The 22,183-nt window shown below is 47.6% G+C and overlaps 2 protein-coding genes across 2 annotated transcripts in view; one reads left to right on the forward strand and one right to left on the reverse strand.

Annotated features, from left to right (window-relative positions):
• The window catches only part of LOC149308640 (5-hydroxytryptamine receptor 2A-like), a 210,898-nt gene continuing 188,715 nt past the window's right edge, over positions 1 to 22,183 (forward strand). Inside the window, exon 1 of the mRNA XM_089536177.1 lies at positions 1 to 44. The gene's annotated coding sequence lies outside the window, so the exon portion shown is untranslated. The remainder of the gene's footprint in view (positions 45 to 22,183) is intronic.
• LOC149308641 (glycerophosphodiester phosphodiesterase 3-like) lies at positions 2,492 to 15,807 on the reverse strand. The gene is made up of 17 exons (XM_089536174.1): positions 15,243 to 15,807; positions 12,802 to 12,907; positions 11,918 to 12,048; positions 11,560 to 11,663; positions 10,156 to 10,249; positions 8,374 to 8,433; positions 7,977 to 8,075; positions 7,175 to 7,268; positions 6,931 to 7,076; positions 6,661 to 6,743; positions 6,370 to 6,520; positions 5,213 to 5,428; positions 4,623 to 4,774; positions 4,192 to 4,339; positions 3,917 to 3,999; positions 3,625 to 3,653; positions 2,492 to 2,577 (listed from the first exon to the last, which is right to left on the reverse strand). Exons 3-17 carry the CDS (start codon positions 12,017 to 12,019, stop codon positions 2,525 to 2,527), a joined length of 1,614 nt encoding a protein of 537 aa, XP_089392300.1. The 5' UTR covers positions 12,020 to 12,048; positions 12,802 to 12,907; positions 15,243 to 15,807; the 3' UTR covers positions 2,492 to 2,524.

The raw sequence follows: 22,183 nt of genomic DNA on the forward strand, positions 1-22,183 counted from the left end.
CCTCCCTCTGCCAAGACAGCCGCTTGTGCTCCATGGCGGCCAAGGTGGGTGGCTGGCCTCTGGCCTTCCCAGCCAAGCTTTGCAACTGACTATAAGGGGTCTGTTGCTTGGCTGTCAAATCCTGGAAATGGGGAAGATGAGGCTCATCCTGGACTGAGCCCAGTCTGGGAACTTGGACCGGTTCAACTCTTCCACAGAGAGGTTTTTCTGTACTTGCAGTCCTCACTTTACCTTAGTAAAGGCAGCGGGGCAAATGGTTCTGTGGAAGGCTTAATCTGGGAAAGGAGGACTCTGCGGGAGAGTATTTGGCCCTCAGCATCTCCACACTCTTTCAGCCTCAAGTGGATGGCAATGGCAACCCGCCTCTGAAGAAACTTGCCAAGAGAACCTCACAATAGGTTCTCCTTGTTGTGTTCTTTCAAGTCATTTGTGAATTATGGTGGCCCTAAGACAAACATATCATGGGGTTTTCTTGGCACGTTTCTTCAGAGGAGGCTTGCCATGGTCATTCTTTGCGGCTGTGAGTGTGTGACTTGCCCAGGGTCACCTAGTGGGTTTAGGATTGTCATAAGTCAGAAAGGACTTGGAGGTGCACAACAACAACATTTCCAGGCAAAAAGCTTAGGTTTAGGTTCTCTAGTTTTTATGGGATCTACTTCAGGTAAGAGACACAGCTGCATGCAATTGTCCACTCAGTCTGGGAGCCTTCTATATAGCTCTGCACTTTGCACAGGCTAATTGTTTTAAATTAAGCTTTGCAATTTGCAAAGGCATTTAATGTCCTGTCAGAAAAATGCATTCTGTGTGCATGTTTCAATGACAAGCGGTGAGCAAATGTGGTTGCTGCTTGGTGTATAGTGTTTAATGATATCACCAGGAGTCTCCCTAGCTCTCAGGTGGAATGCTACCTCTGGTTTTGAAAAACTGCTTTAAAAATGTTAAGTTATGCAAGGGGCTTGCAAACAATTTTTCTGCCCCAGGAGGCTCTTGGATGCAGTTCTCCTCTTTTGGCCAGGAAAGGGTCACATGCCACCCTTGGGGCACCCAAATTTAGAAGAGCAAAAGTCTGAGGGAGTGAGCATGGCGTAGTTGCTTGAACACTGGAATAGGACACTGGGAGACCAGCATTGAATCCCACTGGGTGACCTTTGGGCAAATCACACTCTCTCAGCCTCAGAAGGCTATGGCAAACCTCTTCTGATCAAATCTTGCCAAGAAAACCCCACCTGAGGGTCACCATAAGTCAGAAACAAGTTGAAGGCGCAGAAGTCTGACCTGGTGTAAGACTCCTTCCTGTGTTCCCTGTGTGCCAGGTTTTAGAAGCAACCAAAAAGTGCAGCTGGGAAGGAAAGGTCCCCACTCTCCTTTCTTCCAAATGTCCATGATAGGTGATAGTAGTCTATAGCTCTTAACTGCCAGCCTTTCTGCCTTGACACCGCTGATGGAGAGAGGCTTCCATCTACCGGCCAAGACCTTTACTGCAGGATTAATTCAGCCTCCCATCAAGATGGGAGACTTCAGGTGGCCATAGTGGCATCCTTCCATGGAGCCATTCTTGGTCTGTGTGCTCTGTTAGGTCGCCTGGCCATTCAGCAAAGATTATTCACTTCTAAAGAGCCCCATAGGTTTCCTGTTGGCTTTTGTGCACTCTTCAGGAGTACTGCTTTTAAACATGTTTGTTGTTGTGTGCCTTTGAGTCGTTTCCGACTTTGCCGTGACCCTAAGGACCTGTTGTGGGGTTTTTTTGGCAAGGGTTGTTCAGAGGAGGTTTGCCCACTCTTGCCCAGGGTCACCCAGTGGGCTTTTTGAGGCTGAGCTGGGAATCGAAACCAGATCTCCAAAGTCATAGTCTAACACTCAAACCACTACTAGCGTGCCCTGTACTTTCCCCCCCAGCAGAGCTTCTTTTTTGTTTATTAAGAGCTCTCCTTTTTAAAACATAGGGACAATGCCCCCCATGTCCCCTAGAATGCAAAAGTACTATGTGTTTTGTGGGGATGCAACTCTCTAAGTATTCCTGGGGGACTAACACAGTATGCCCTAGTGACAGTTACCCATCCCTAGCTTAGAGCAATGACTCCTTTCGAGGTACACAAACAGTAGGAGAGTATTGCCAGCCTTCCTTGGCTCCAGTCTTTCCCACCTGCATAGGTTGCTTTATTCAAAAGTGCTCCAGAAACACTGAGAGATGCCAGCTATCCCACCGAACACATTATCCCTCCATGGCAGCGTCAGGTGCACCGCTCTTGCAAGCAGTCCAGGGCCCAAGTCCATGCTGAGGGAGATGCCAGGTTAGCAAAGAGCCAGCATGGTGAAGGGCAGAAGTCCAGTCTTGGGCTGAGGCTCCTCTCGGTCCTGGGGCAAGGCAGGTCAACTCTTGCAGGTTCTGCCAGCAGCAGCCTCTTGGCCCCCCAACCTCAAGCCATCCCCCAAAAAGGCAGCCTTGGTAGAAGAGAGAGAGGGAGCCCTGCTCCAAAGCCAGCCCTGGAAAGGAAAAGGCCTGTGTGCTCTCCATGCTCCCACGTCATTCAGACAAGAGGCTGTGGATTTTGGTCAGGAGGACATCCGAGTCGGAACCTGGAAATCCAAAGAGATGAGCATTAGCTTCGAAGGTAAGCTTTTGGACTTCATTTGCAAAAAGGAGAGCGCTTCATTTCCAGCAGAGCCTTGAAACCTTAGTGATGGCACTTGTACATTTCGTGTGAAATCCTTATAAAAGGCTGGGCAGTATTCTGTTGTTGTTGTGTGCCTTCAAGTCATTTCCAACTCATGGTGACCCTATAGTAAATCTATCATGTGGTTTTGTTGGAAGGATTTGTTCAGAGGAGATTTGCCATAGCCTTCCTCTGAGAAAGTTTGACATGCCCTAGGCCACCCAGTGTGTTTCCATGACCAAGTGGGGATTCGACCCCTGGTCTTTCAGAGTTAAATTAATGGATTTCAAAATGCTGTTGAAAAATTTTAGTGTTTGGGCTGACAAATTAATTTTTAGCACATTGTTAAGAAGCTTTGCATTCAGAACAAGGGTGGGAATTGAATGACAACCTCCTAAATACGTTGTGGGACTTCAGCTCCCAGAAATCCTCACCATTGGGAATGCTGGGTTGCTGGGAGCTCCTAACCCCCACCAGCCCTCTCCCCAAAACCCATTTTTAAAAATGTAGCATGATTTGGGAGTTATTTCTGCTTGAAAACTCCCCAGAAAGTGCCCCAAAATGTAGGAGAGCATCTTCAGCTTACCCTCACTGTCCCCCAGAACCCTCCCTCCCACGACCTTCATTTTTTTCACAATCCCTCTCTCAAAATGGCAACCAGAAGTGACATTGTGTGACCATAGTTTTGGGGAGTGAGGCCTTTGGGGAAGCAGATGGATAGGGGTTTAATGTTGAGGAGACAGGAAGCATGATTGCAAGAACATAGTGCCAGAGGTCTTCCATCTTCTCCCATCACTTGGTGGTAGAGTTGAAGATGGTAGCACTCTTTCCTGTTGCTTAATACAAATTTTACTGCTTTCCACTGTCGCTTTGCAAATTGGGGTTGGGTTGCATGTCTGCACCACTTTATATGCTCAAACGTACAATCTCTCTCTGAAATCATTCCAAAGCCCCAACCCTTCCCCTTTACCTGCTGACTCTTTCCTCCGAGACCATCTTCTGCAAGGAGAAGACAACAATGAAAATTAGTTGTAGAATTTTAGAAAATTAGTGCATTAGCATAAGCAATGGTTGTGGTGACTGCAACAGGCTTTCCACAACATTGTGGAAAGTATTGTAGTGGCACAATGGGAGGTAAGGCCCCCAATGCTGGAAAGGCATGGCCACAAAGGGATTGCTAGTCTTAAGGTTACCCAGCCCAGACAGAAAGGAATTGGAGCACTGCTGAGAGAGCTTTGACCACTACGCACAACTGTACTCACTTAAGTAAAAGGAAGGCCCAGGCAATTAGCAAGAAGGAAACGCAATCTGTCACAATCCAGATCATTTGGTAGGTGGCACGAGGCTGGAAGAGAGGGAACAGAGGATGGGCGATGAAGCCAGAAGGGCCACAGAAATGGTGACCTGAAGATTGAAATGTAAGACATGGAAAAAGAGGAGGTCTGGTCACTCTGTCCAGGCTCCCAGGAGAGACTCCAATTCCCAGAACTGATCAGAGAAGGTGATGCTGGTCTTCCCTTCCCCAAAGCAGTCTTACCAGCAGCCAGAGTGGGCGCTCCATCCCTTGCAACACCTGGCAGGCGTTGGTGGTGACCGAACTGACGCCCGTGCACCACAAGACGGAGAAGAGCCAGGGGGCATTCACCACGTAGAGGTTGACCGAGATGTTGTCGCGACGGTATTCCCTGCGGGGGGAAAAAGTGGATGCACAGAGAAGGAGCAAGTCAACCTTCGTGACCTCAAAATGGCCAGATATTTGCTAAGATTAAAAGATACAGCTGTGTTAAGTCTATAGAATCAGTATGTAGAGAGATCTTGTAGCACCTTTGAGACTCACTGCAAGAAAGAAGTTGGCAGCATGAGGTGTTGTGGACCTGAGTCTACTTCCTCAGATGAATTTGCTAACTTATGCTGCTTTTACAGAAGAAGTACTGACCTGTCCCCTTGCCACCCATCCCCATCTCTCACCGGATTTCTGCGCTGCTCAGGTTCTGGTAGGGCAGGTTGACGCGCAGCGGCTCCTCCGTCTCATTGCTGAGCCTCTTCCGCTTGTAGATCTGCCGGAACCTGGGCACTCGCTGCTTCACCTGTTCGCGAAAACCGTCAGGAAGCCACAGGATCTGGAGGTGAAAGTGGGTAGAGGAAGGAGGAATGATGCTGGAGAGAGGCCTTTGCTCCCTACCACCCTCAGCCACATGAGTCTTAAAGTGCAGTTCTTGTACTTTGTGTAAGAATGAAGATGTAAGGTGGGTGTTCCTAATGTGACATAATAGGCTATGAGAGCAGGGATCTTCATGGGGAATGTGGAAATGTAAAGAGCTTGAAATGCCACAAACCTGCTGGCATCCTGGTATACATAGGTATAAGTCAACCTTATATAGATCTGTTTCTGGTTGTTGTGGAGGCTAGTGTTCCTAGGAATGTGGGGCATACAAAAAGTTGGGAACCACTGACTTGGGCTGAGTTTCTTGAGGCAAACTCCCCTTCTTAAGTCTGCCTCCTTCTTCCCTCCCTCCAATGTTGGGACATTGGCACATTCAGCAGGGAGGACCGCTCACCTGCTCCGGAGCAATGCCCGACCGCAGGATGGTCTCCACAGTGATGTTGACAAGGCGCTCGTACTGGGGGTTATCTTCCGGCCGGAGGTCGAACATGATGGATACGTTGTGCTTCTTGGCCTCAGACAGCAGCCACTTGAGGGACAGGACCCGCTGGGCGGCTGCCAGGGCCCGATCCTCACTTGAGAGGCTACTTGCTGTGGGGAAGGGGCGCTTCTGGTAGACCGGAGAGAGCCAATGAGGCCACGACCCAGAGCCTGGGTGCTCCAGACCCCTCTCACTTCACCCCCAACCCCACTCCAAAGGAACTGGATAGGCAGCCAACCCACATTGGTTTTGCCCCTCTCAGTGAACTCACTTGCCTGCTCCAATTTGCGTCTCTAAATAGAGCTCCTTCGCTCTAGGGCAGGGGTAGGCAACCTACGGCCCGCGGGCCGGATGCGGCCCGGCAAGGCCTTGGGACCGGCCCCAGCCTGGTCCTGCCACCGATTGCCGCTGGAGCCTTTGGCCTCTCGCATGAGGGCAAGGGGCCTTTGGCCTATCAGGAGGAGGTGGGCATGCATTTATATTAACATTTTTTTTAAATCAGCAAAAATTTTTGCGTGTCCTCCACTTTTTATAAAAAAGTGCCCTCCATTTGAAAATTTTGTCCTACATTTGTCCTGGTTTATTTATTTAATTAATTTTTTTAAAAAAATTATTTAATTATTTATTTTTTGGCTTCGGCCCCCCAGTTGTCTGAGGGACAGCAACCCGGCCCCCGGCTCAAAAAGGTTGCCTACCCCTGCTCTAGGGCTTTGACTGAACTTTAAAAGACCTGCCGAAGGTGCTCAGCTTGTTTTCAGAATAGGTGTAGCACCCTGGATATCTCCTCTAAACATTAGACTAAAGCCTGCAGGAGATTCACCACCCCACCCAGAATGGCAGCCACCGGATAGGGCTTTGTGCAAAAATGCAAAGCCTCCTGTTCAAGCAGCCCCTGGAAAATAGGTCACCCATCTAAAAACTATAACAAAAAGGACTCTCTCTAGACAGCAGGCATCCTGCAATAAAAAATAAAATGCAATGCAATCCAATCCAGATGGCTCATGCAAGCAAGCCAAATTGCATTTTCAGGCTCTCCAAAATTGTCCTGCAAGCTGTGTACCATTTCTCACCTGCAGGAACCAGCTGCCAGCATCCAGTTGCTGCAACTCCATCCAGTTGAAAGAAGTGGCATTGGCCTTTGCCCTCTCCGGAAAAATCTTCTGGACATTGGTAGTCCGGGTGAGTTTCTCATCATGCATGAGGAAAGGAACATTGTCCGCACTGGAGGGGAAGGAAGAGGAGTTTGCCTCAGCAGTGGATTCGTCATTCATGGCTAAAGGATGAGTGAAGAGCCCTGAAAGGTGCCTCACACGAGGACCAAGAGGTCACTTCTTTTGAAGGATGGCTTTTAGGCCCCTTACCTCACCAGGACGTCAGTCTCCAAGACACTCACACCGCAACGGATGGCCTTCTGGAAGGACATCAGAGTGTTCTCAGGTGCAAGCTGGAAGAAGAAGAGAGAGACAGGTAAATGTGAGGGGCACAGGAGTGCAATTCCATCCACATCTTGCTGTAGGGCTTCCCATGAGTCAGTGAGCAGTCTCAGCAGAGACTGGCCAAAATGGCTTTCCTCTTGAAAATATTTTTTCATTATCCTGAAGGACATCAGAAAGGAGGTGCCTGATACTCACCATGGGGGCTCCCCGGTGCCCAAAGAGAGCCGGTTTGGGGGGCAGCTGGCTGGGCTCCATGAGGCAAGGCGAGTCGATGCCCAGAGGAGCCAGATACAAAGCCAAAACGGCACCCAGATACACCAGCAGGAGAAGGATCTTGAGAGCTATGGAAAAAGATAGACAGAGGAGGCAGGTGAGATGCTGGTGGAAGAAAAGGGTTTGGCTTGTAAGGTTGGAAAGGTCTATGATTCCTCCCCAATACCTGTATGGGATGTACGGTAAAAGCAGCTGGCTACTGGCCAGGCGAGGAAGGTCATGCCCACCACAGCTCCAATGTGCAGGAAGGGACCCAAAGCCTGGCCAGACAGAAAGAAGAGTCAGACGGTCAGTTTGGACTTCCCAGGGGAGGCTACCTTGCCACCTTGCCACAGTAAGACAGAGAGAGGAAGGAAGGAAGGAAGGAAGGAAGGAAGGAAGGAAGGAAGGAAGGAAGGAAGGGGGAAGACATGTGAGGGGATTTCTAAATGCTAAATAAAAGCCCTTCAGCAGTATGTGCCTCAAAGCTGCAGCTCCCTTAGCTTGTATGTAAACCTGGGCCCAGGTCCTGCTTATTTAGGGGAACGTGTCTACTTTCCAAATTTTTCTGGTCCCTACAGACCTGGAGGATTTTGCTGGTTCCCTACCGGTCTCCATCCGCTGTATGGACCTACAACCAACACTTACAACCTGTCCGACTTGTTTCCTACTCCTTCTGCTGGGTGTCACCTCTAAGAAGCAGACGGTATCAATACTCCCAGCGGTTTGGAACAGGAATGCAAAGAATGCTCACAAGTTTTCTCACCCTTCCTGAGAAAGGGCGTCCCCACATACTGTGACACCTTGTTAAGAAAATGGTCCACTGCCATGAGCTTTATCACATTCCATAACACTTTGGACTCTGTTTGCAGTTGGAAAAGTGGGATGGCAGAGGATTACTTGGGGCTGTCCCTGCAGAATATGCAATGTCCACAGTGCAGCTGCGGCTGTTATAGACTGTTTTCTCTGAGCCAGCTGCATGCTCTTACCTGAAGGGAGATGCGGGCGCTTTCCCACTGCTCTGACCATTGGACTTCCAGCCCCACAAAAGCAGCAGCCACTGCAAGTACCGTCAAAACAAGGAGGCCCTGCAAGAAAGCAGAGGGAGAAAGGGAAGGATCTAAGAAAGGCAATCCAGTAGTGGATTTTCAAGAACTTCCACTGCCCTAGATCAGGCTTCCTCAACCTATGGCTCTTGTTGGGTTTGAACTCCCATCATCCTCTCTCAGCTCTGGTACCAGGGAAGACCCTTCAAGCAAGGACAGTCCCACTTGTGTTTTCCATGCAGACCTTAACCTACTGTCGGCACTCAATGAAGTCCAGTTGGAATTACAGAATTGGAAGGGGCTTCAAAGGCTATATAGTCTAACCCAAAGTTAGGGTTACCTTGTGTAGCCAATGGAGGTTCAGAGGCTGGTGGCAGAGCTGTAGGCAGATTGCTAGAACCTGGGATTAAAAAGAGAGAAAGGTTAGAAACGCAAGGAACCACTTCTGTTGATCAGCTTCCATTATGAGAATTTTAGAGATCATGGCAGGGCATAGGAAGAGTCCATTTTGGGATGACAATTCCCCAAATCCCGTACTCAGCATAGGAATTATACTCTGAGCTGGGCCTCCTTAGGCTTGATGCAGAAGTGTAGTAAATAACGCAGCACTAAGAAAGAGAGCAATTGTTATTGAGTCCTCCTGGGAATAATAATAAAAAACTGTCTGCAACCTATCCCAGCTACAATTACTTGGGAGTAAGCTCAGTCTGGCATAGTGGTTTCGGTGTAGAACTACAACTCTGAAGATCAGGGTTCGATTCCCAGTTCAGCCATGAAACCCACTGGATGACCTTGGATAAGTGACACACTCTCAGCCTCAGAGGATGGCAATGGCAAACCCCCTCTGAACCTTGCAAAAAAACAAACCATGATACGTTCCCCTTAGGATCATCGTAAGTCGGAAACAACTTTGAAGGCGCACAACAACAACAGCAACAAAGCTCCACTGACCCGACAAAGGGCATTTTGCACTTGCAAGGACATCATTCCAGATGTTGTTTCTAGGTTAATGGAAAGGAAAAGCTGTGTGGGCAAGGAGGCAAAATTAAGGAACCACCTTCCTGCTAATCTTGAGAGCCCTTCCCGATTTCAAAACAGCTCCAGGGGCTCTGTATATCAGGTTTGGTACCCAGCCATGCCTGATCCTCCCTTCCCTTGGGTCTGAAGGGGTGTGTATGTGTGCGCACACTATCTCTTGCCAATCCAGATCGACTGCAGTTTGAAGTTGGCATCCCGAGAGGGCTGCTTGGGCTGCATCCACACTGGAGAAATAACCTGGTTTGGCACTGCTTTAACTGCTCTGCTCTGGGCCCCGCAACATACTCCAACTCCCAGAATTCGATAGCCTTGAGCCAGGGCAATTAAAGCAGTGCCAAACCAGGTTATTTCTTCAGTGAGGATGCAGTCCTGCATGCATTCCCAAAGGGACCTCCTGTTTCAAAAGCTGCTTCCAGGTTCCATGCATATCTCTCTGGTTTTGCAGGACATAGAAATAATAGCAGCCACCCTCTTGCAATTGACTTGGCAAAATTTACCCATACGCCTTCAATGCATATTTATGCCTCAAGGGAGGGAAGAAGGGCTTTGCTGCTCTTAACAGCAACTGCAAGGACAAAAGTCAACTGATAATTTTTACTAAGTAGGTTTAATTTTGCCTTTCCCTGAAGGATACTCTGAGAGCGGTTGTCTTTTCTGAGGCAGCCGCATCAATTTAAAACCTGATTTATATCCTGCCTTCCATCCAAAAAACGGCACTCAAGGCTGCTTGCAACAAGACTAATAAAAAAAAGAAACCGTATTAAGTTATAATAAAAAAGAAGCCAGAAAAGGCAATGATATCAAAACACACGTTGTCCTGTGAAGACACCGTTGAATTAAAGAAAGAAAACCATTTCAAAGTGCATCATTTCACTAGCACCCTTAGGCCCTGTGTATTTAAGCCACTTTGGAGCTGCAATGTAGAGACGCTGCTAGGAACGCCCTGCATCAGATGGAAAAGCACAACTCTAAAGGCCCAAGAGACCCTGGGAATTGGACCCTTTTGTAATCCGAAGTAGGGCCAAAGTAGGGTGAAATGGGGCTGATGCCATTCCTGGCAAAAGAGACAGAGACCAGTCCATACCAGGAGCAGGGAGGAGTAGGTCACCAGTGTCGCCGTTGCAGATATCATGACCACTGACCAGTCCAGCCACCAGTCTGTCTTGTGGAAAATGAACCTGTTGGGAAGAAAGAAGAACCAGGGAGATGTTATGGCAAAGGTAGATAGAGATGGATAGGTGGGTTTGTATAAAGTCACTGAACTGAAAGAGATCCCAGAAATCAGATGGTCATTGGTGTCACTAGGGTTGGTGGTAACTCATGCTGTCACCCCCAGACTTGCAACCAGATTGGGCCACTATGGGAGAAAAACGTACACTTGTCACCAACAGCTGGTGGACTGGGGAACCCAAGGGGACTGTCATGTTTTTTGTGGGTTTTCGGGCTATGTGGCCATGTTCTAGAAGAGTTTCTTCCTGACGTTTCACCAGCTAGAAGAAACTCTTCTAGAACATGGCCACATAGCCCGAAAAACCCACAAAAAACTATGGATGCCGGCCATGAAAGCCTTCAACTTCACATTGGACTGTCATGTCTTGGGTTCTTCCAGTCTACCTGCCTGAAAGGGTCCAGGACCCATATGGTGATGGGCAAGATCTCCAAGAGGTCATCATGGTGTGCCTACAACATCCTTGCAGCCTCTAGGCAGGTGGACCAGGTCCTTCTCAGGACCTTCAATCTCTGGGAGCCCCAGTCTACCCTACACTGGAAGGCAGACCTGAGTTGTCACCCGGTGTGGTCCACATTCCCCTAGAAACATCCCTGCATCTAGTAGTTGAACCCCTGACCTGTTGCAATCCACAGGTAAAGGGCTCCTGTTAGGTAGGCATCTTCCAATGAAGGGGAGTCTACCACCTTCCAAGGGAATCCATTCCACTACTGAACATCTCTCATTGTTAGGAAGTCCTTCCTCATGCTAGAACCAGAGGTTCTCAACATTTGGTCCTCCAGATACCCAGATTTGGACTTCAGCCCCCACAACTGGTCAGCAGTGGTCACACTGGGTGGGGGATTCTGGGAGGTGAAGTACAAAAGAGATGGAGGAGCAAAAGTGGAGAATTCCTGTGCCAGACAGTGGGCATGCCCTGTTTCCAAAAAGCATCACAGAATCACAAAATGGGAAGAGATGCCAAGGGCCATATAGCTAGTTTCGTGCCAGAATTCACAACTGAAGCATCGCTGAGAAATGGCCTTCTAAGTAATGTTTGAAAACCTCCAACGAAGGCGACTCTTTCACCTTCTTTGATAAAGCAGCTTTAACTGTCTGGAAGTCCATCCTAATGTTTAGTTGGAATCTCCTTTCTTGTAATTTATTATCGGTTTGGGTCCTGGTCTCTGGAGCAGCAGAAAACCCGCTTGCTCCATCATCTATTGGGGGTCCTTTGGCTATTTATCATATTGCCTGCAGACGTTTGTGTCTCCTACTCACTCATTGAGGTTGTGGAAATCGTTGAGGGTCACGAGGGCAAAATACAACCAGGCCAGGGTGAAAAGGCACACGAAGAAGAGGAAGAAGACCCAGGCACAGTCACACTGCAAAGAGGAGGAAAGAGATAGGAAAAGACAACAAATTCCATCTTAGCATCCTGTGGAAAGTAGTTCTTGAGCTTTGGGTAACACACTCTCTTAACCTTGCTCCAGACACATGAAGCTAGTTCTCTGTGGAGTACATGCACTCTGCACATGCTTAAGATACTCTCATGCGAGTTGAAGTCCATTTACCAAGTGTTTAGGGGTAAGGGACATTTTTGGGGGGAAGGCGTCCTCCCACTGCGCTGCCCACTCACTTTGCTGGTGGCCAGGCCTTTCTTGTTGCGACTCCAGTGGCAGGTATAAAAACCCAGCAAGCAGGTGGCACACAGGTTGCAGCATCCCTCATCCTTCGCCATGATGTGACAGTGTGTCTGGGCACTGAACACTACAGGGAAAAAGAATACAGAACCCATTGGTTTGGCTTGTGGCAATTCTGGGGTGGGTGAGATGCACAGTGATGAATACACAGCTTGGGGGGGGGGGGGGAACAGTTTTTTTTTTTGGATTGCAACCCAGAATGCTGTATGGTGCATTCTGGGAGTTGCAATCCAAAATCCTGACCTTTTTCCCACGCTCTGGAATTGGAACTGGATGGAAAGAAGTATTGGAACTGGATGGAAAGAAGTAGGAAGGCAATAGCCTAGGTCTGAAATTAAGACTCCTTGTTCATCATTTCTAGCCGCTCAATAAAGCAAAACAGGAACAGATGTCCCAGTCTGCAGATTTGCAAACAAGAGTCTCCGTTTCCTGCTGTCATGGCCCTGGAAAAAAAGCTGCAGGTGGAGTCCCAGAAGAAGCTAATCCAGATTCAGGCACCCGGCCAACGGAAACTAAATGCAACCGGCCCGGCCAGCCACACCTGAGCCGCCCCACAAACTGCAGGCTGGAGCAAGCCCACAAAGCAAGGAGCCGACCTAGTATGCGACTTAACCCTACCTTTCCTGCAAAGAGACAGACGACACATGAAGGTGACAAAACAAAAGGATGCGGCACATCCACGCACCACTCTGACTTCTAGTTTTGTGAAAGAAAGCAACACAGCACCCTTTGGTGAAGATGCATTCTGCATAACTTAACTTATTTTATGCATTTATTTGTGCACAAAATGTTCATCAGGTGCCCCCCAAAATATGCTCACCTGGAGCAAACGTTGATAAATGGTGTGAGTGTTGGTACTTAGAAGTTCCAGATTCCAGTTCCCACGAAATGTATGCACAGATCAGGTTCGTCTCATGCTCAGGCTTCTGTGGTATAAATATACACTCATGCACTTCTGTGTTGGTTGGTTGCGTTACACCACCCAGCATTGTGCAACTGGCTCTGCCCCTGCCAATTGGCCTGCATTTTGTCCCCTTGTGCAATGGGGAATAATAATGTACGGTTGCTATTTCTGCAATCCCAGTGAGTTAAATTGAATACTGATGAATAGTTATGCACCATGCAAGAATGCAACCAGAACCCTTCTTGGTTATTCCCAAATACAGTAGATCAAATTAATCGATTGTTAGTGAGTCAACACAAAGGTGAATCATTCCAACAGATTCATTCATTATTCTCCAGCTGGAGATCCAACCATAGGATTTAGTCCATCATGAAATCAACGTAGTTGTTGCACAATGGCCAAAAAAGTACAAAGCAGAATTCACAAAGGTGTATGACACCAACAGAATTTGAGCCCCTCTTTCCCCTATCTCAGCCTTAATCTACCTCACAGGGATGTTGTAAAGAGGGGAGCCATGAAGGAAAGGTGGAAAATATATGTAACAAATTCAGAATATACAGTGGTCCCTCGTTATCCACTGGAGTTTGGTTCCAGGACCCTCTGTGGATAACAAAATCCATGGATGCTCAAGTACCATTCAATCCAATGGCATAACAAAATGGTGTCGCTTATATAAAATGGAAAATCAAGGTTTGCTATTTGGAATTAATGCTTTTCCGGAATATTTTCAAGCTGTGGATGCTTGAATCCATGGATAAAAATTCTGTGGATAAGGAGGGCTGATTGTATAAATTAAGACCGAAAACCCACTGAGATCACAAGCCTGGGATGCATCTGCACTGTAGAAATAATGCACTTTGACACCACTTTAAGTGCTGCAGCTCCATGCTATAGAATCCCAGGGTTTGTAGTTTCACAAGGTTCTTCCACCTTCTCAGCCAAAGAGTGTTTGTGGCTCACAAAACCAAAAATCCCAGGATTCTGTAGCATAGCACCATGGCAGCCAAAGTGATGTCAAGCTGCATTATTTCTACAGCGTAGATGCACCAGCATGGGTTTGGGAAGCAGATCTGTGGCCGTTATACCTAAAAGACCCTGAATAAAGAAAATTAAAGGAGATTTCCCTCGATACTCTGCACAACTGCAAGGAAGTTTGGCACACACAAAATAGACATTCTTGCGCTCAATGGTGGAGTGACCTCTTCCAAGCCTTGTGTGTGTATGCATTTGTAAGGAAGAGAAGTCCTTTTGAGAGGCAGCCTTGCAAGAGGCCTCTCTGGACGCTGGGAAGGGATTGCTATGGAAACTAGAGAGGTTTGGGGGCTCTGGTGTGGAAAGCTGAGTCCAAAGAAGGCAGAGAGGGTCAAGTGGCGAGGAGGAAAAGGCCCAAGAGAAGAGGAAAATTGGGCTCCAAGGCTCAGAAAGCAAGCTTTCTTGTCTCCTTCTGAGGCTATAGGGATCACCCTATTGCAAGTGTAGGATGGCGAGGAGCACTCCCAGGCACCATTTGGGGATGCCAAGGCACCCTTTGCAGAAAGGCAGCTGGCAACAGGCCCAGTTCGCTGCAAGCAAAGGCACTGTGAAACTTGGAGGGGTGTGAGAAAGCCAGTGAAAAATGAGAGACAAATCAAACCAGAGCTTGGGAAGGTTCGTTTCTTGGACTGCCACTCCCAGAATCCCCCAGCTGACATGTTTCCAATTGTATGGCTCCCCTTCCCTCAAAAGCCTCCAGGAGCATCAATGCACTGTTTGCAGGGGTTGCAGCCACCATCCTGCACCATTTAACACATTTCTTTTGTGTGCAAAGATGTGAAATCAGGTAAAGGTAAAGAAAAGGAAGAATTGCTATGGAAAGGAGAATAAGAAGAGACAGAGAGGAAATTGCTGCTATGGAAAGGGGTAAAAAGAAGATAAAAAGAAGGAAGAATTGCTATGGAAAGGAGAACAAAGAACAAGGGAAAGGGAAAGAACTGCTGCCTTGGAAAAGAGAGCAATAGAAAGGAAAGAAGAAGAAGAAGGCAAAGAGAAAGAGAAGGAAGAGTTGCTCTTTCCTCCAAAGAGAGGAAAGAGCTGTTGCTTGAGTCCTGGAGCAGGACAAGAAGAGCACAACCGAGAGTCCTAATCTTGTTCTGCCTTTCCAGCAGCCCCCCCTTGTCCCCCCCCAAAGCTTCCAAAGAAACTTGTATTGGGGAAAACACCCCCAGCCCCCTCAGGCCCTGTGCTGGCTGCTCCTTCAGCCTTGGCTCCAGGAGAGGAGAGGGAAAGGGGGACCCCCAGAGCTCCCCTATTCTGCCCCCTTCCAGCCAAATGCATCCCCTCCCATCCCTTGCAGGGCTGCTTCCAGCTGGGCTCCTTACCTGGCCAAGGCGCAGGTGGTTCCCTGCAGAAGCCCAAGCAGCCTCTCCGGATCCAGGCTGCCTTCCTTCCTTCCTCCTGCTCCTCCTCTTCCTCCTCCTCTTGACTCACCTGGGAAGGAGGGAGGGAGGAGACCTGGGCAAGGGCTGGAGCTCTCCTGGGCCTCCTGCTCCCAGACTTGGGGGGCTCAGACCCCTCCCCAAAAATCAATCTTGCAAAGGAAAGGCAGCAGGAGCCCAGGAGGAGAGGCGCTCCCTCTGCCTTGCCTTTGCGCTCCACCAAGAGTCCCCAAGTTTTCCTTTCTTGCATGCAGCAGCCCACCACGATCCTCGCAAAGGGGGGCAAAGAGGCCAGGGAAAAGGAAAGGCTGTAAACCCCTCCCCAAGATAGGGTCTTTGGGGGGCCCCTTCCTTCCCTTGGGGGCTCTTTTTTCCAAGCCCCCAAGTTCTAGGTCGCCTCCTTTGCGCCTGTTGCGTGCAAGAGATGGAAGAGCCCTTAGACTTTGCAAAAGTTCCCTTTGCCTTTTTGGAGGGGGCTTTAAAGAGGCCCCTCTGGAAGGGCTACAAGAAGAGGAGGAGGAGGCAGCAGCAGAGGCATTGCAAAGGCATTGCTGGACACACAAAAGAAGCAACCCTCAGCACCAGCCATTCCTCCCAGAGAGAACTCCGAAGAGTTAAAAAGAGCAGCTCCCTGGCAGCAAAAGGTGGACCAGAAATGGGGACTGCAGCCAAGAAAGGAGGAGATCACAGGAAAGAAGAAGGCAAAGGGAACAAGAAAGGAGGAGGCCAGGAATAAGAAGGGCACCCATGGAAGAATTCGAGAAGATCCTAAAGAGCATACAATTGGCATTAAATGTAGTAGAGAGGTCCTTATAGCACTTTTGAGACTCATGGAAAGAAAGAAGTTGGCAGCCGGAGCTTTCCTAGACCTCAGTCTCCTTCCTCAGATGCATTTGGTGCATCATCATCATCATCATGTTAAACACTGCTAGATCGGCCAGCCGCCTATTTAAAAGACAAGCCACTACCCCTAGAATTCAAGGTACAGCCGTGTTAATATGGAAAACCTGTTTGCAAATCCTTCAACCATCAGGAAATCCTGGCACAGCCTCTAGATGCCACCTGGGTCCTCAGATGGTGACCCTATTTCTTGGCATGATGTATTCCAGGGAGATTTGCCATTGCATCCCTCTAAGGGCAAGATGTGTGACTTGGCCAATTCATTAGAATAAAAGTCACCCAGTGGCTTTCCAAATTTGAGCAGGGATTCCTGCAAGAAAGCAAAACCACTGAAAGCCTTAATAGCAGCATTGCGGTTGCCCTTGTTTTAAATGATTGGGCCTATACTGTGAAAGCACCATCCCAGAAAGTGTGGGCCACTCCTGGGCTACGAAGCCACAGAGGAAACAGTGAGCCATAATTTCCACAACCGCTCCGGCAGCCAATGGTTTCTTCCTGTGATGGAGTCTGGAAGGTATGAGGTGTTGCCTACCTTAAACAAGGCTTCCTTGTGGGCAGCAGGGTTGCAATGGGAATCTCTCCTCCGCCTCCTGCTGCTGCCTCCTTTTCTGGGAGGCTGCCACATACTTTGCTTTTGCATTCCTCCTGAGACATCTGTTGTGTATCACAATCTCCAAGCAGACGCCCATCCATCGCCCTCCGCAGACCCCCGTCTGGCTGGATTTGGGGAGCTAAGCAGGCTCAGGCCAGCTTAGCATTTGGAGGGAAGGCTACTGGAGATCTCCAAGGAGGTCTAGGGAAAAAGCAGCCCCAAAAACTTTGGGAACCGTGGCTTCCAGTCAGAGCTGGCGCCAGAGGTGCTTTGAGTGTGAATTCCTGCAGGGCAGAATGTGGTTGGACTGGATGGCCCTTGAATGGTCTCTTCCAGCTCCATTATTCTATGGAGTTTATCCCACGAATATCCCGGAAAAACCACGTCATTACGTCTCGTGATTCCACACAACGTCATGCAAAATCCACCATTAAAATGGTCACAAAGAAGCATTCATGCACACCTTTTTACTTTTGAGATTTTAGCGACAATGAATTTCCGATATCACTTTTTTCTCGCAATTGTGTGTGATCATCATGCGCACAATGACTCGCCATTTCCACTTCTTTTGCGGGATGCTTTAAGGGCACTTTAGTCTGTCTTTAATGCCAGATCTGCCCCGGGTGATAAACCAGGGTGCTAAAGTCTTGGAGGAAGACAAAGGTAATGCCCTTCTGGGCATGCCTTGCTATGAAAACCCCATCACAGTTTTGCCATAAGATGAAATGAACTGGAAGGCACCCAGCAACAACAATAACAGGGAATATTACTTCTCAGGGCTTCTATTCCCAACCAGCATAGTCTAGTAGTTTGAGTGAGTCCAGGGTTTGATTCCCAGCTTGGCCATGAAACCCATTGGGCAAACTTGGGCACTCTCTCAGCCTCAAAGGATGGCCATGGCAAACCTCCTCTGAACAAACCTTGTCAAGAAAACTCCAGGATAGGGTCATCTTAGGGTTGCCATGACTTGAAGACATGCCACCACCATCACAACTTCTGTTCCCCAAATCCTTCAACCATCATGGTGTAGTGACTGTTTTCCAAACAAACTGGAGAAATGTGAAGTCGGAGGCTTTCACGGCCGGCATCCATAGTTTTTTATAGGTTTTTCGGACCATGTGGCCATGGAACGTCAGGAATAAACTTTTCTAGAACATGGCCACATAGCCTGAAAAACCCACCAAAAACTGGAGAAAATCCTGGCACAGCCTCTAGATGCCACCCTGGCATCAAGAATATGAAAAAACAAAACTCTTGTCACATCTTCTTTTGTCTCTCCTTTTTGGAGATGTGGGTCTACTTGGTGACCCTTTGGACAGAAGGTGCAAGGCCTCCTTTTGCAAAATGGGGAGAGAAGTAGGGAATTGCTTTGCTCCTTATTTACCCCGGAGCCAGTCCCCTGGCATTCCCAGCCACAGTTCTGTGAATTGCAAGCCCCTCTTGTCCCACTGTCTCCGCAGGCTTTGGAGGGAAGCTTTCTGGTGGTTCTTGTTGCAATGACAGACAGGGCTTATTGTGCACACAGAAGACAATGGCAGCAGTTTGGAAGAAAGGAGCAATTTGGGAGATGGAACAGTTCCCAAGCTCAAAGGTGCTACAACAAGATCCCTTTGCAGACAGCAAAACTAAACAGGGCGACGTCTCTGATTTGAGAAAACACAGTGTCTGTAGTATCTGGGGACCCTTTCATGAACCTCCCAACTTCTCCAAGAGGATTGCCATTGATATGGTAATAGCCATTGCTCCAATGAAAGGGGGCTTTCTTTGCCATTATTATTTCTAAGGTCTTGAGCCCTACCAATGAGACTGGTTTAAAGCAGAAGCTTGCATTCATAGCACCCTTGCTCATGTTCAAAATTCACATGAACATGTCTGCATGTCATGTGCTGCTCCTGCTTGCAAAACCTTGACTCATTGCATCTGCCAAATGGAAAAGATTAGCTCACCTTTTTCCTTCTGGGATCAAGAAAGAGCTCATAACACAAAATGTGGAAGACTTTGGGTTTATGGATAGGAAGTTTGGGATAGTCCTTGGGGAAATGACTTTTTTGGGACTCTCAAGGAAGGAGCAGGGTTCCCAGATTTCAGGGGCTGAACACTATTCTCTGACCCTCAGGGCAAGAGGGAGAAATCTCAGGGGGAGGGCCCTGCCTAGAAAAGCGTGCGTCTGAATTTAAAAGACAAAGAGACGTTTGTTTACGTTAGTAAATAATAGTTTTATTATAAAATTATAGAAACATGATTTGTCATAACTATAACACAGTAGAAGTGTATTTGAGATACTACACTACACTTGATCTTAGCCAAAAGGCCGTGAAGCGACGATTGTCGACGGCTGGGATGTATGGATATATGGCAGGTATAAATGTATGACGTTCTAATTGGAACATTCTAATTAAAATATTAAAAAGCAATTTGATAATTTGATAAGATGGACTGTTATAATTTGATAACCTGATAGTTAAGGAAATATATAACTTCATGTTGTAAACTTTGTTTTGTTATATTTTAAAAAAATTATATATATATATATATATATATATACACACACACACACACACCTTCCAAGAAAGAGACTCGACTCCATCACTTGCCAAGGCTGCATATTCCACTGTTGAACAGCTCTTACTGTTTGGAAGTTCTTCATTAATATATTAGGTTCAGGTGTGTTGTTACTCTCACAACTAAAAGCAATGCCACTCCATCTGCAATCGGTTTCAGGTGCCAAAGCTATAAGCAAGCTGACCTTTTCATTCTGGGATTTCTCTCCCTGCCTTCTGCCCCTTTGGCATAGCCCTTTATTTCATATTTGCAGCTTTCCCTTCTGGGTTTAGGGGAGGACGCGAAGTGTGCTTTTTGGAAAATGTGTCATTTTGCTTCCAGGGAAGCTGTACTCATGCTTCTTCACAAAGCGCCTCCCAGGCTCAGACAGCAGTAGCGCATGGCTGGCTTGGCCGCTCAGCTAAAATCCAGCAGATGGCGTGGAAGAATGCAGAATTCCTGCAGGTCGATGAAACGCAGAGGAGGTACGTGGCACAGAATTCAAATGTTGCTTTGCTGCTTGAGAAACATGAAGGCGTTCCTGTTTTCCCCATAGATGTGGGAACAAAACCCCAGTGCCATGAGATGGCCTCCTCCCAAGCTGTACAAATAACAGCTGCCACGCGGGTGTTTTTTAATGTTGTAAACTGCCCTGAGTCCCAGCCATGGCAGAAGGGCAGGATATTATTATTATTATTATTATTATTATTATTATTATTATTATTATTGATGATGATCATGATGATGATGATGCTCAAACACATGGATCTTTCCAAACAGACAGCCCCTGGAGCGGAGGCCCTTTGTCTCTTACCCGTTTGGAAGCATCCGAATTGTGGCAGTTTCCCAAATATCTGATATTCACATTATATAGCACTTCAGTACTGCTTTAGCTGCTATGTTTGTATCCTATGAAGTCCTGGGCTTTGTAGTTTGGGGAGGCGCTAGGGCTCTCTGGCAGAAATATAGTTGGCCCTCCACATTTGCGGCTCAAGCTTTATTTCATCCTTTACTACAGACATACTATTGCAACCCAACACCAAAAGTTCGCGTTTGTCCAGCCTTCCCTCACCATCCTCCCAGCGCCATGCTGCTAAAACAAACATACGGTTGGCCTTCTGCATTTGCAGCTTTGATTTTTGCAGATTTGATTTATTTGCAGTTTTGATTAATATGTCCTCTAGGAATCTCTAGGTCCTCCAGCGCAACTTTGACCATAGGTCCTCCAGCGCAACTTTGACCATAGAGTTGTGCTGGAGAACCTCGACGTTCCTAGAGTAGGCACTTCTCTAGGCATTTGTAGGTCCTCCAGCATGATTCTCATCCTCATCCACTCTGCTTTGGAAACCATGGCTTCCTTGACTGAGTCTATCCATCTGGCATGTGGTCCTCCTCACTTTCTATTACTTTCCACCTTTCCTAGCATCGTTGTCTTTTCCAATGATTCATGCCTTCTCATGTGTCTGAAGTATCACAGTTCGTTCATCTTGGCTTCCCAGGGATACGTCGCAAAACCACGAAAAGTATTGCTGCTTTGTGCATTTTGGATGTAATTGTACTTTTAATGTGTTAGAGTTAACACAGCATCTATTGTAAGCCAAGGGCTATGCCTTCATCTCTCACACCAAGAGGCTGGAGCAAACCTGGGCTCCATATTTCTTCTGAGTCTAAACAGTCGCTCCTTCAGAAGGAAAGCAAACCAGACGGAGATGTTACTCTCAAGGCAGGCTTTGAAAAGGAAGGATTTCTCCCTTGATTCTAGCAAGTGAGCACGAAAAATAAAACACTGGCTAACCCTCCCTCCCTTTACACAATGTCATTTTATTCTCTATAAAGTGCTGTCCGCTGCTGCTGTTGCCGCGTTGGATTGCGCCCGAGAGAGCCCTCAGTCCTTTGCGCACCATGCAACTTGCATGAGCTGGGTTCATGTGTCTTGCAAGGTGGCTGCTGTCATGCTAAGCAAACTAAGGCTTTTTTTTTCTACCAAGGGTTTAAAAAGTGTTCCCCCAGCTGTTAGCTGTTCTCACCTCCAATTGAGCATCATGTGCTAACAATCCCTTTCTGGCAAGTGAAAGCATCATGTGGTAACAATCCCTTTTTGCAAGGGAACACTGGAGTGGAGCTGCTTGGAAAGGCATACATTGGTGCACCATGCATTCATTTCATTTCGTTTCATTCAACCTTTATTAGGCATATAACAACACACATTTACAATAAAACTTCAAGATCATTATTATGAAACTTATGCCATAATCTTGTTGCCTCTGCCAGAAAATTGGCCATTAGCCTGGCAATATGCAGCTTCCGATCTTTCAACAAGTATTCCATCCAAACAGATATTCATTTCCATTAACCTCCTTAACAATTTTTTACCTAGGAATTATATACGATGAACAAAGCAATACAATATGATGGAGAACATCAGGAGCTTGGTCACAATGACACACAATTCCAAAATGGGGTCTGTAAATATCTGCCCCTGGTCACATTTGGGGGGACGCCATGCATGCTAGACATTTGTGTCCAAGAGGGTCCTTTGGCCGCTGCCAGTCCAACCTCAGATAGTGCTGGGACCTGAAGGAGGCCTATTGTAACACATGGGGTTGCCCTTAAAAAGTGTATAGGAGCAATTCCAAAAAGTGACACTACTTGGGACAGGAAGCAGTATCCAACAGTACCTTCCTGATGCCTAGATGCTTGGAGAGAGGTTGAATCATAGTCCGAACTGGCCTGACCAGAGCAAGACTCCGGTTAGTGACCCTTGGACCAGTGATTCCCAAACTTTGGTCCTCCAGGTGTTTTGGACTTCAATTCCCAGAAGCTCCAGCCAGGTTGGCCAGCTGTCAGGAAT

The sequence above is a fragment of the Sceloporus occidentalis genome, unplaced genomic scaffold, assembly GCF_023333645.1.
Source record: "Sceloporus occidentalis isolate IW3139 unplaced genomic scaffold, rSceOcc1.0.p SCAF_8, whole genome shotgun sequence".
NCBI classification, from domain to species: domain Eukaryota; kingdom Metazoa; phylum Chordata; class Lepidosauria; order Squamata; family Phrynosomatidae; genus Sceloporus; species Sceloporus occidentalis.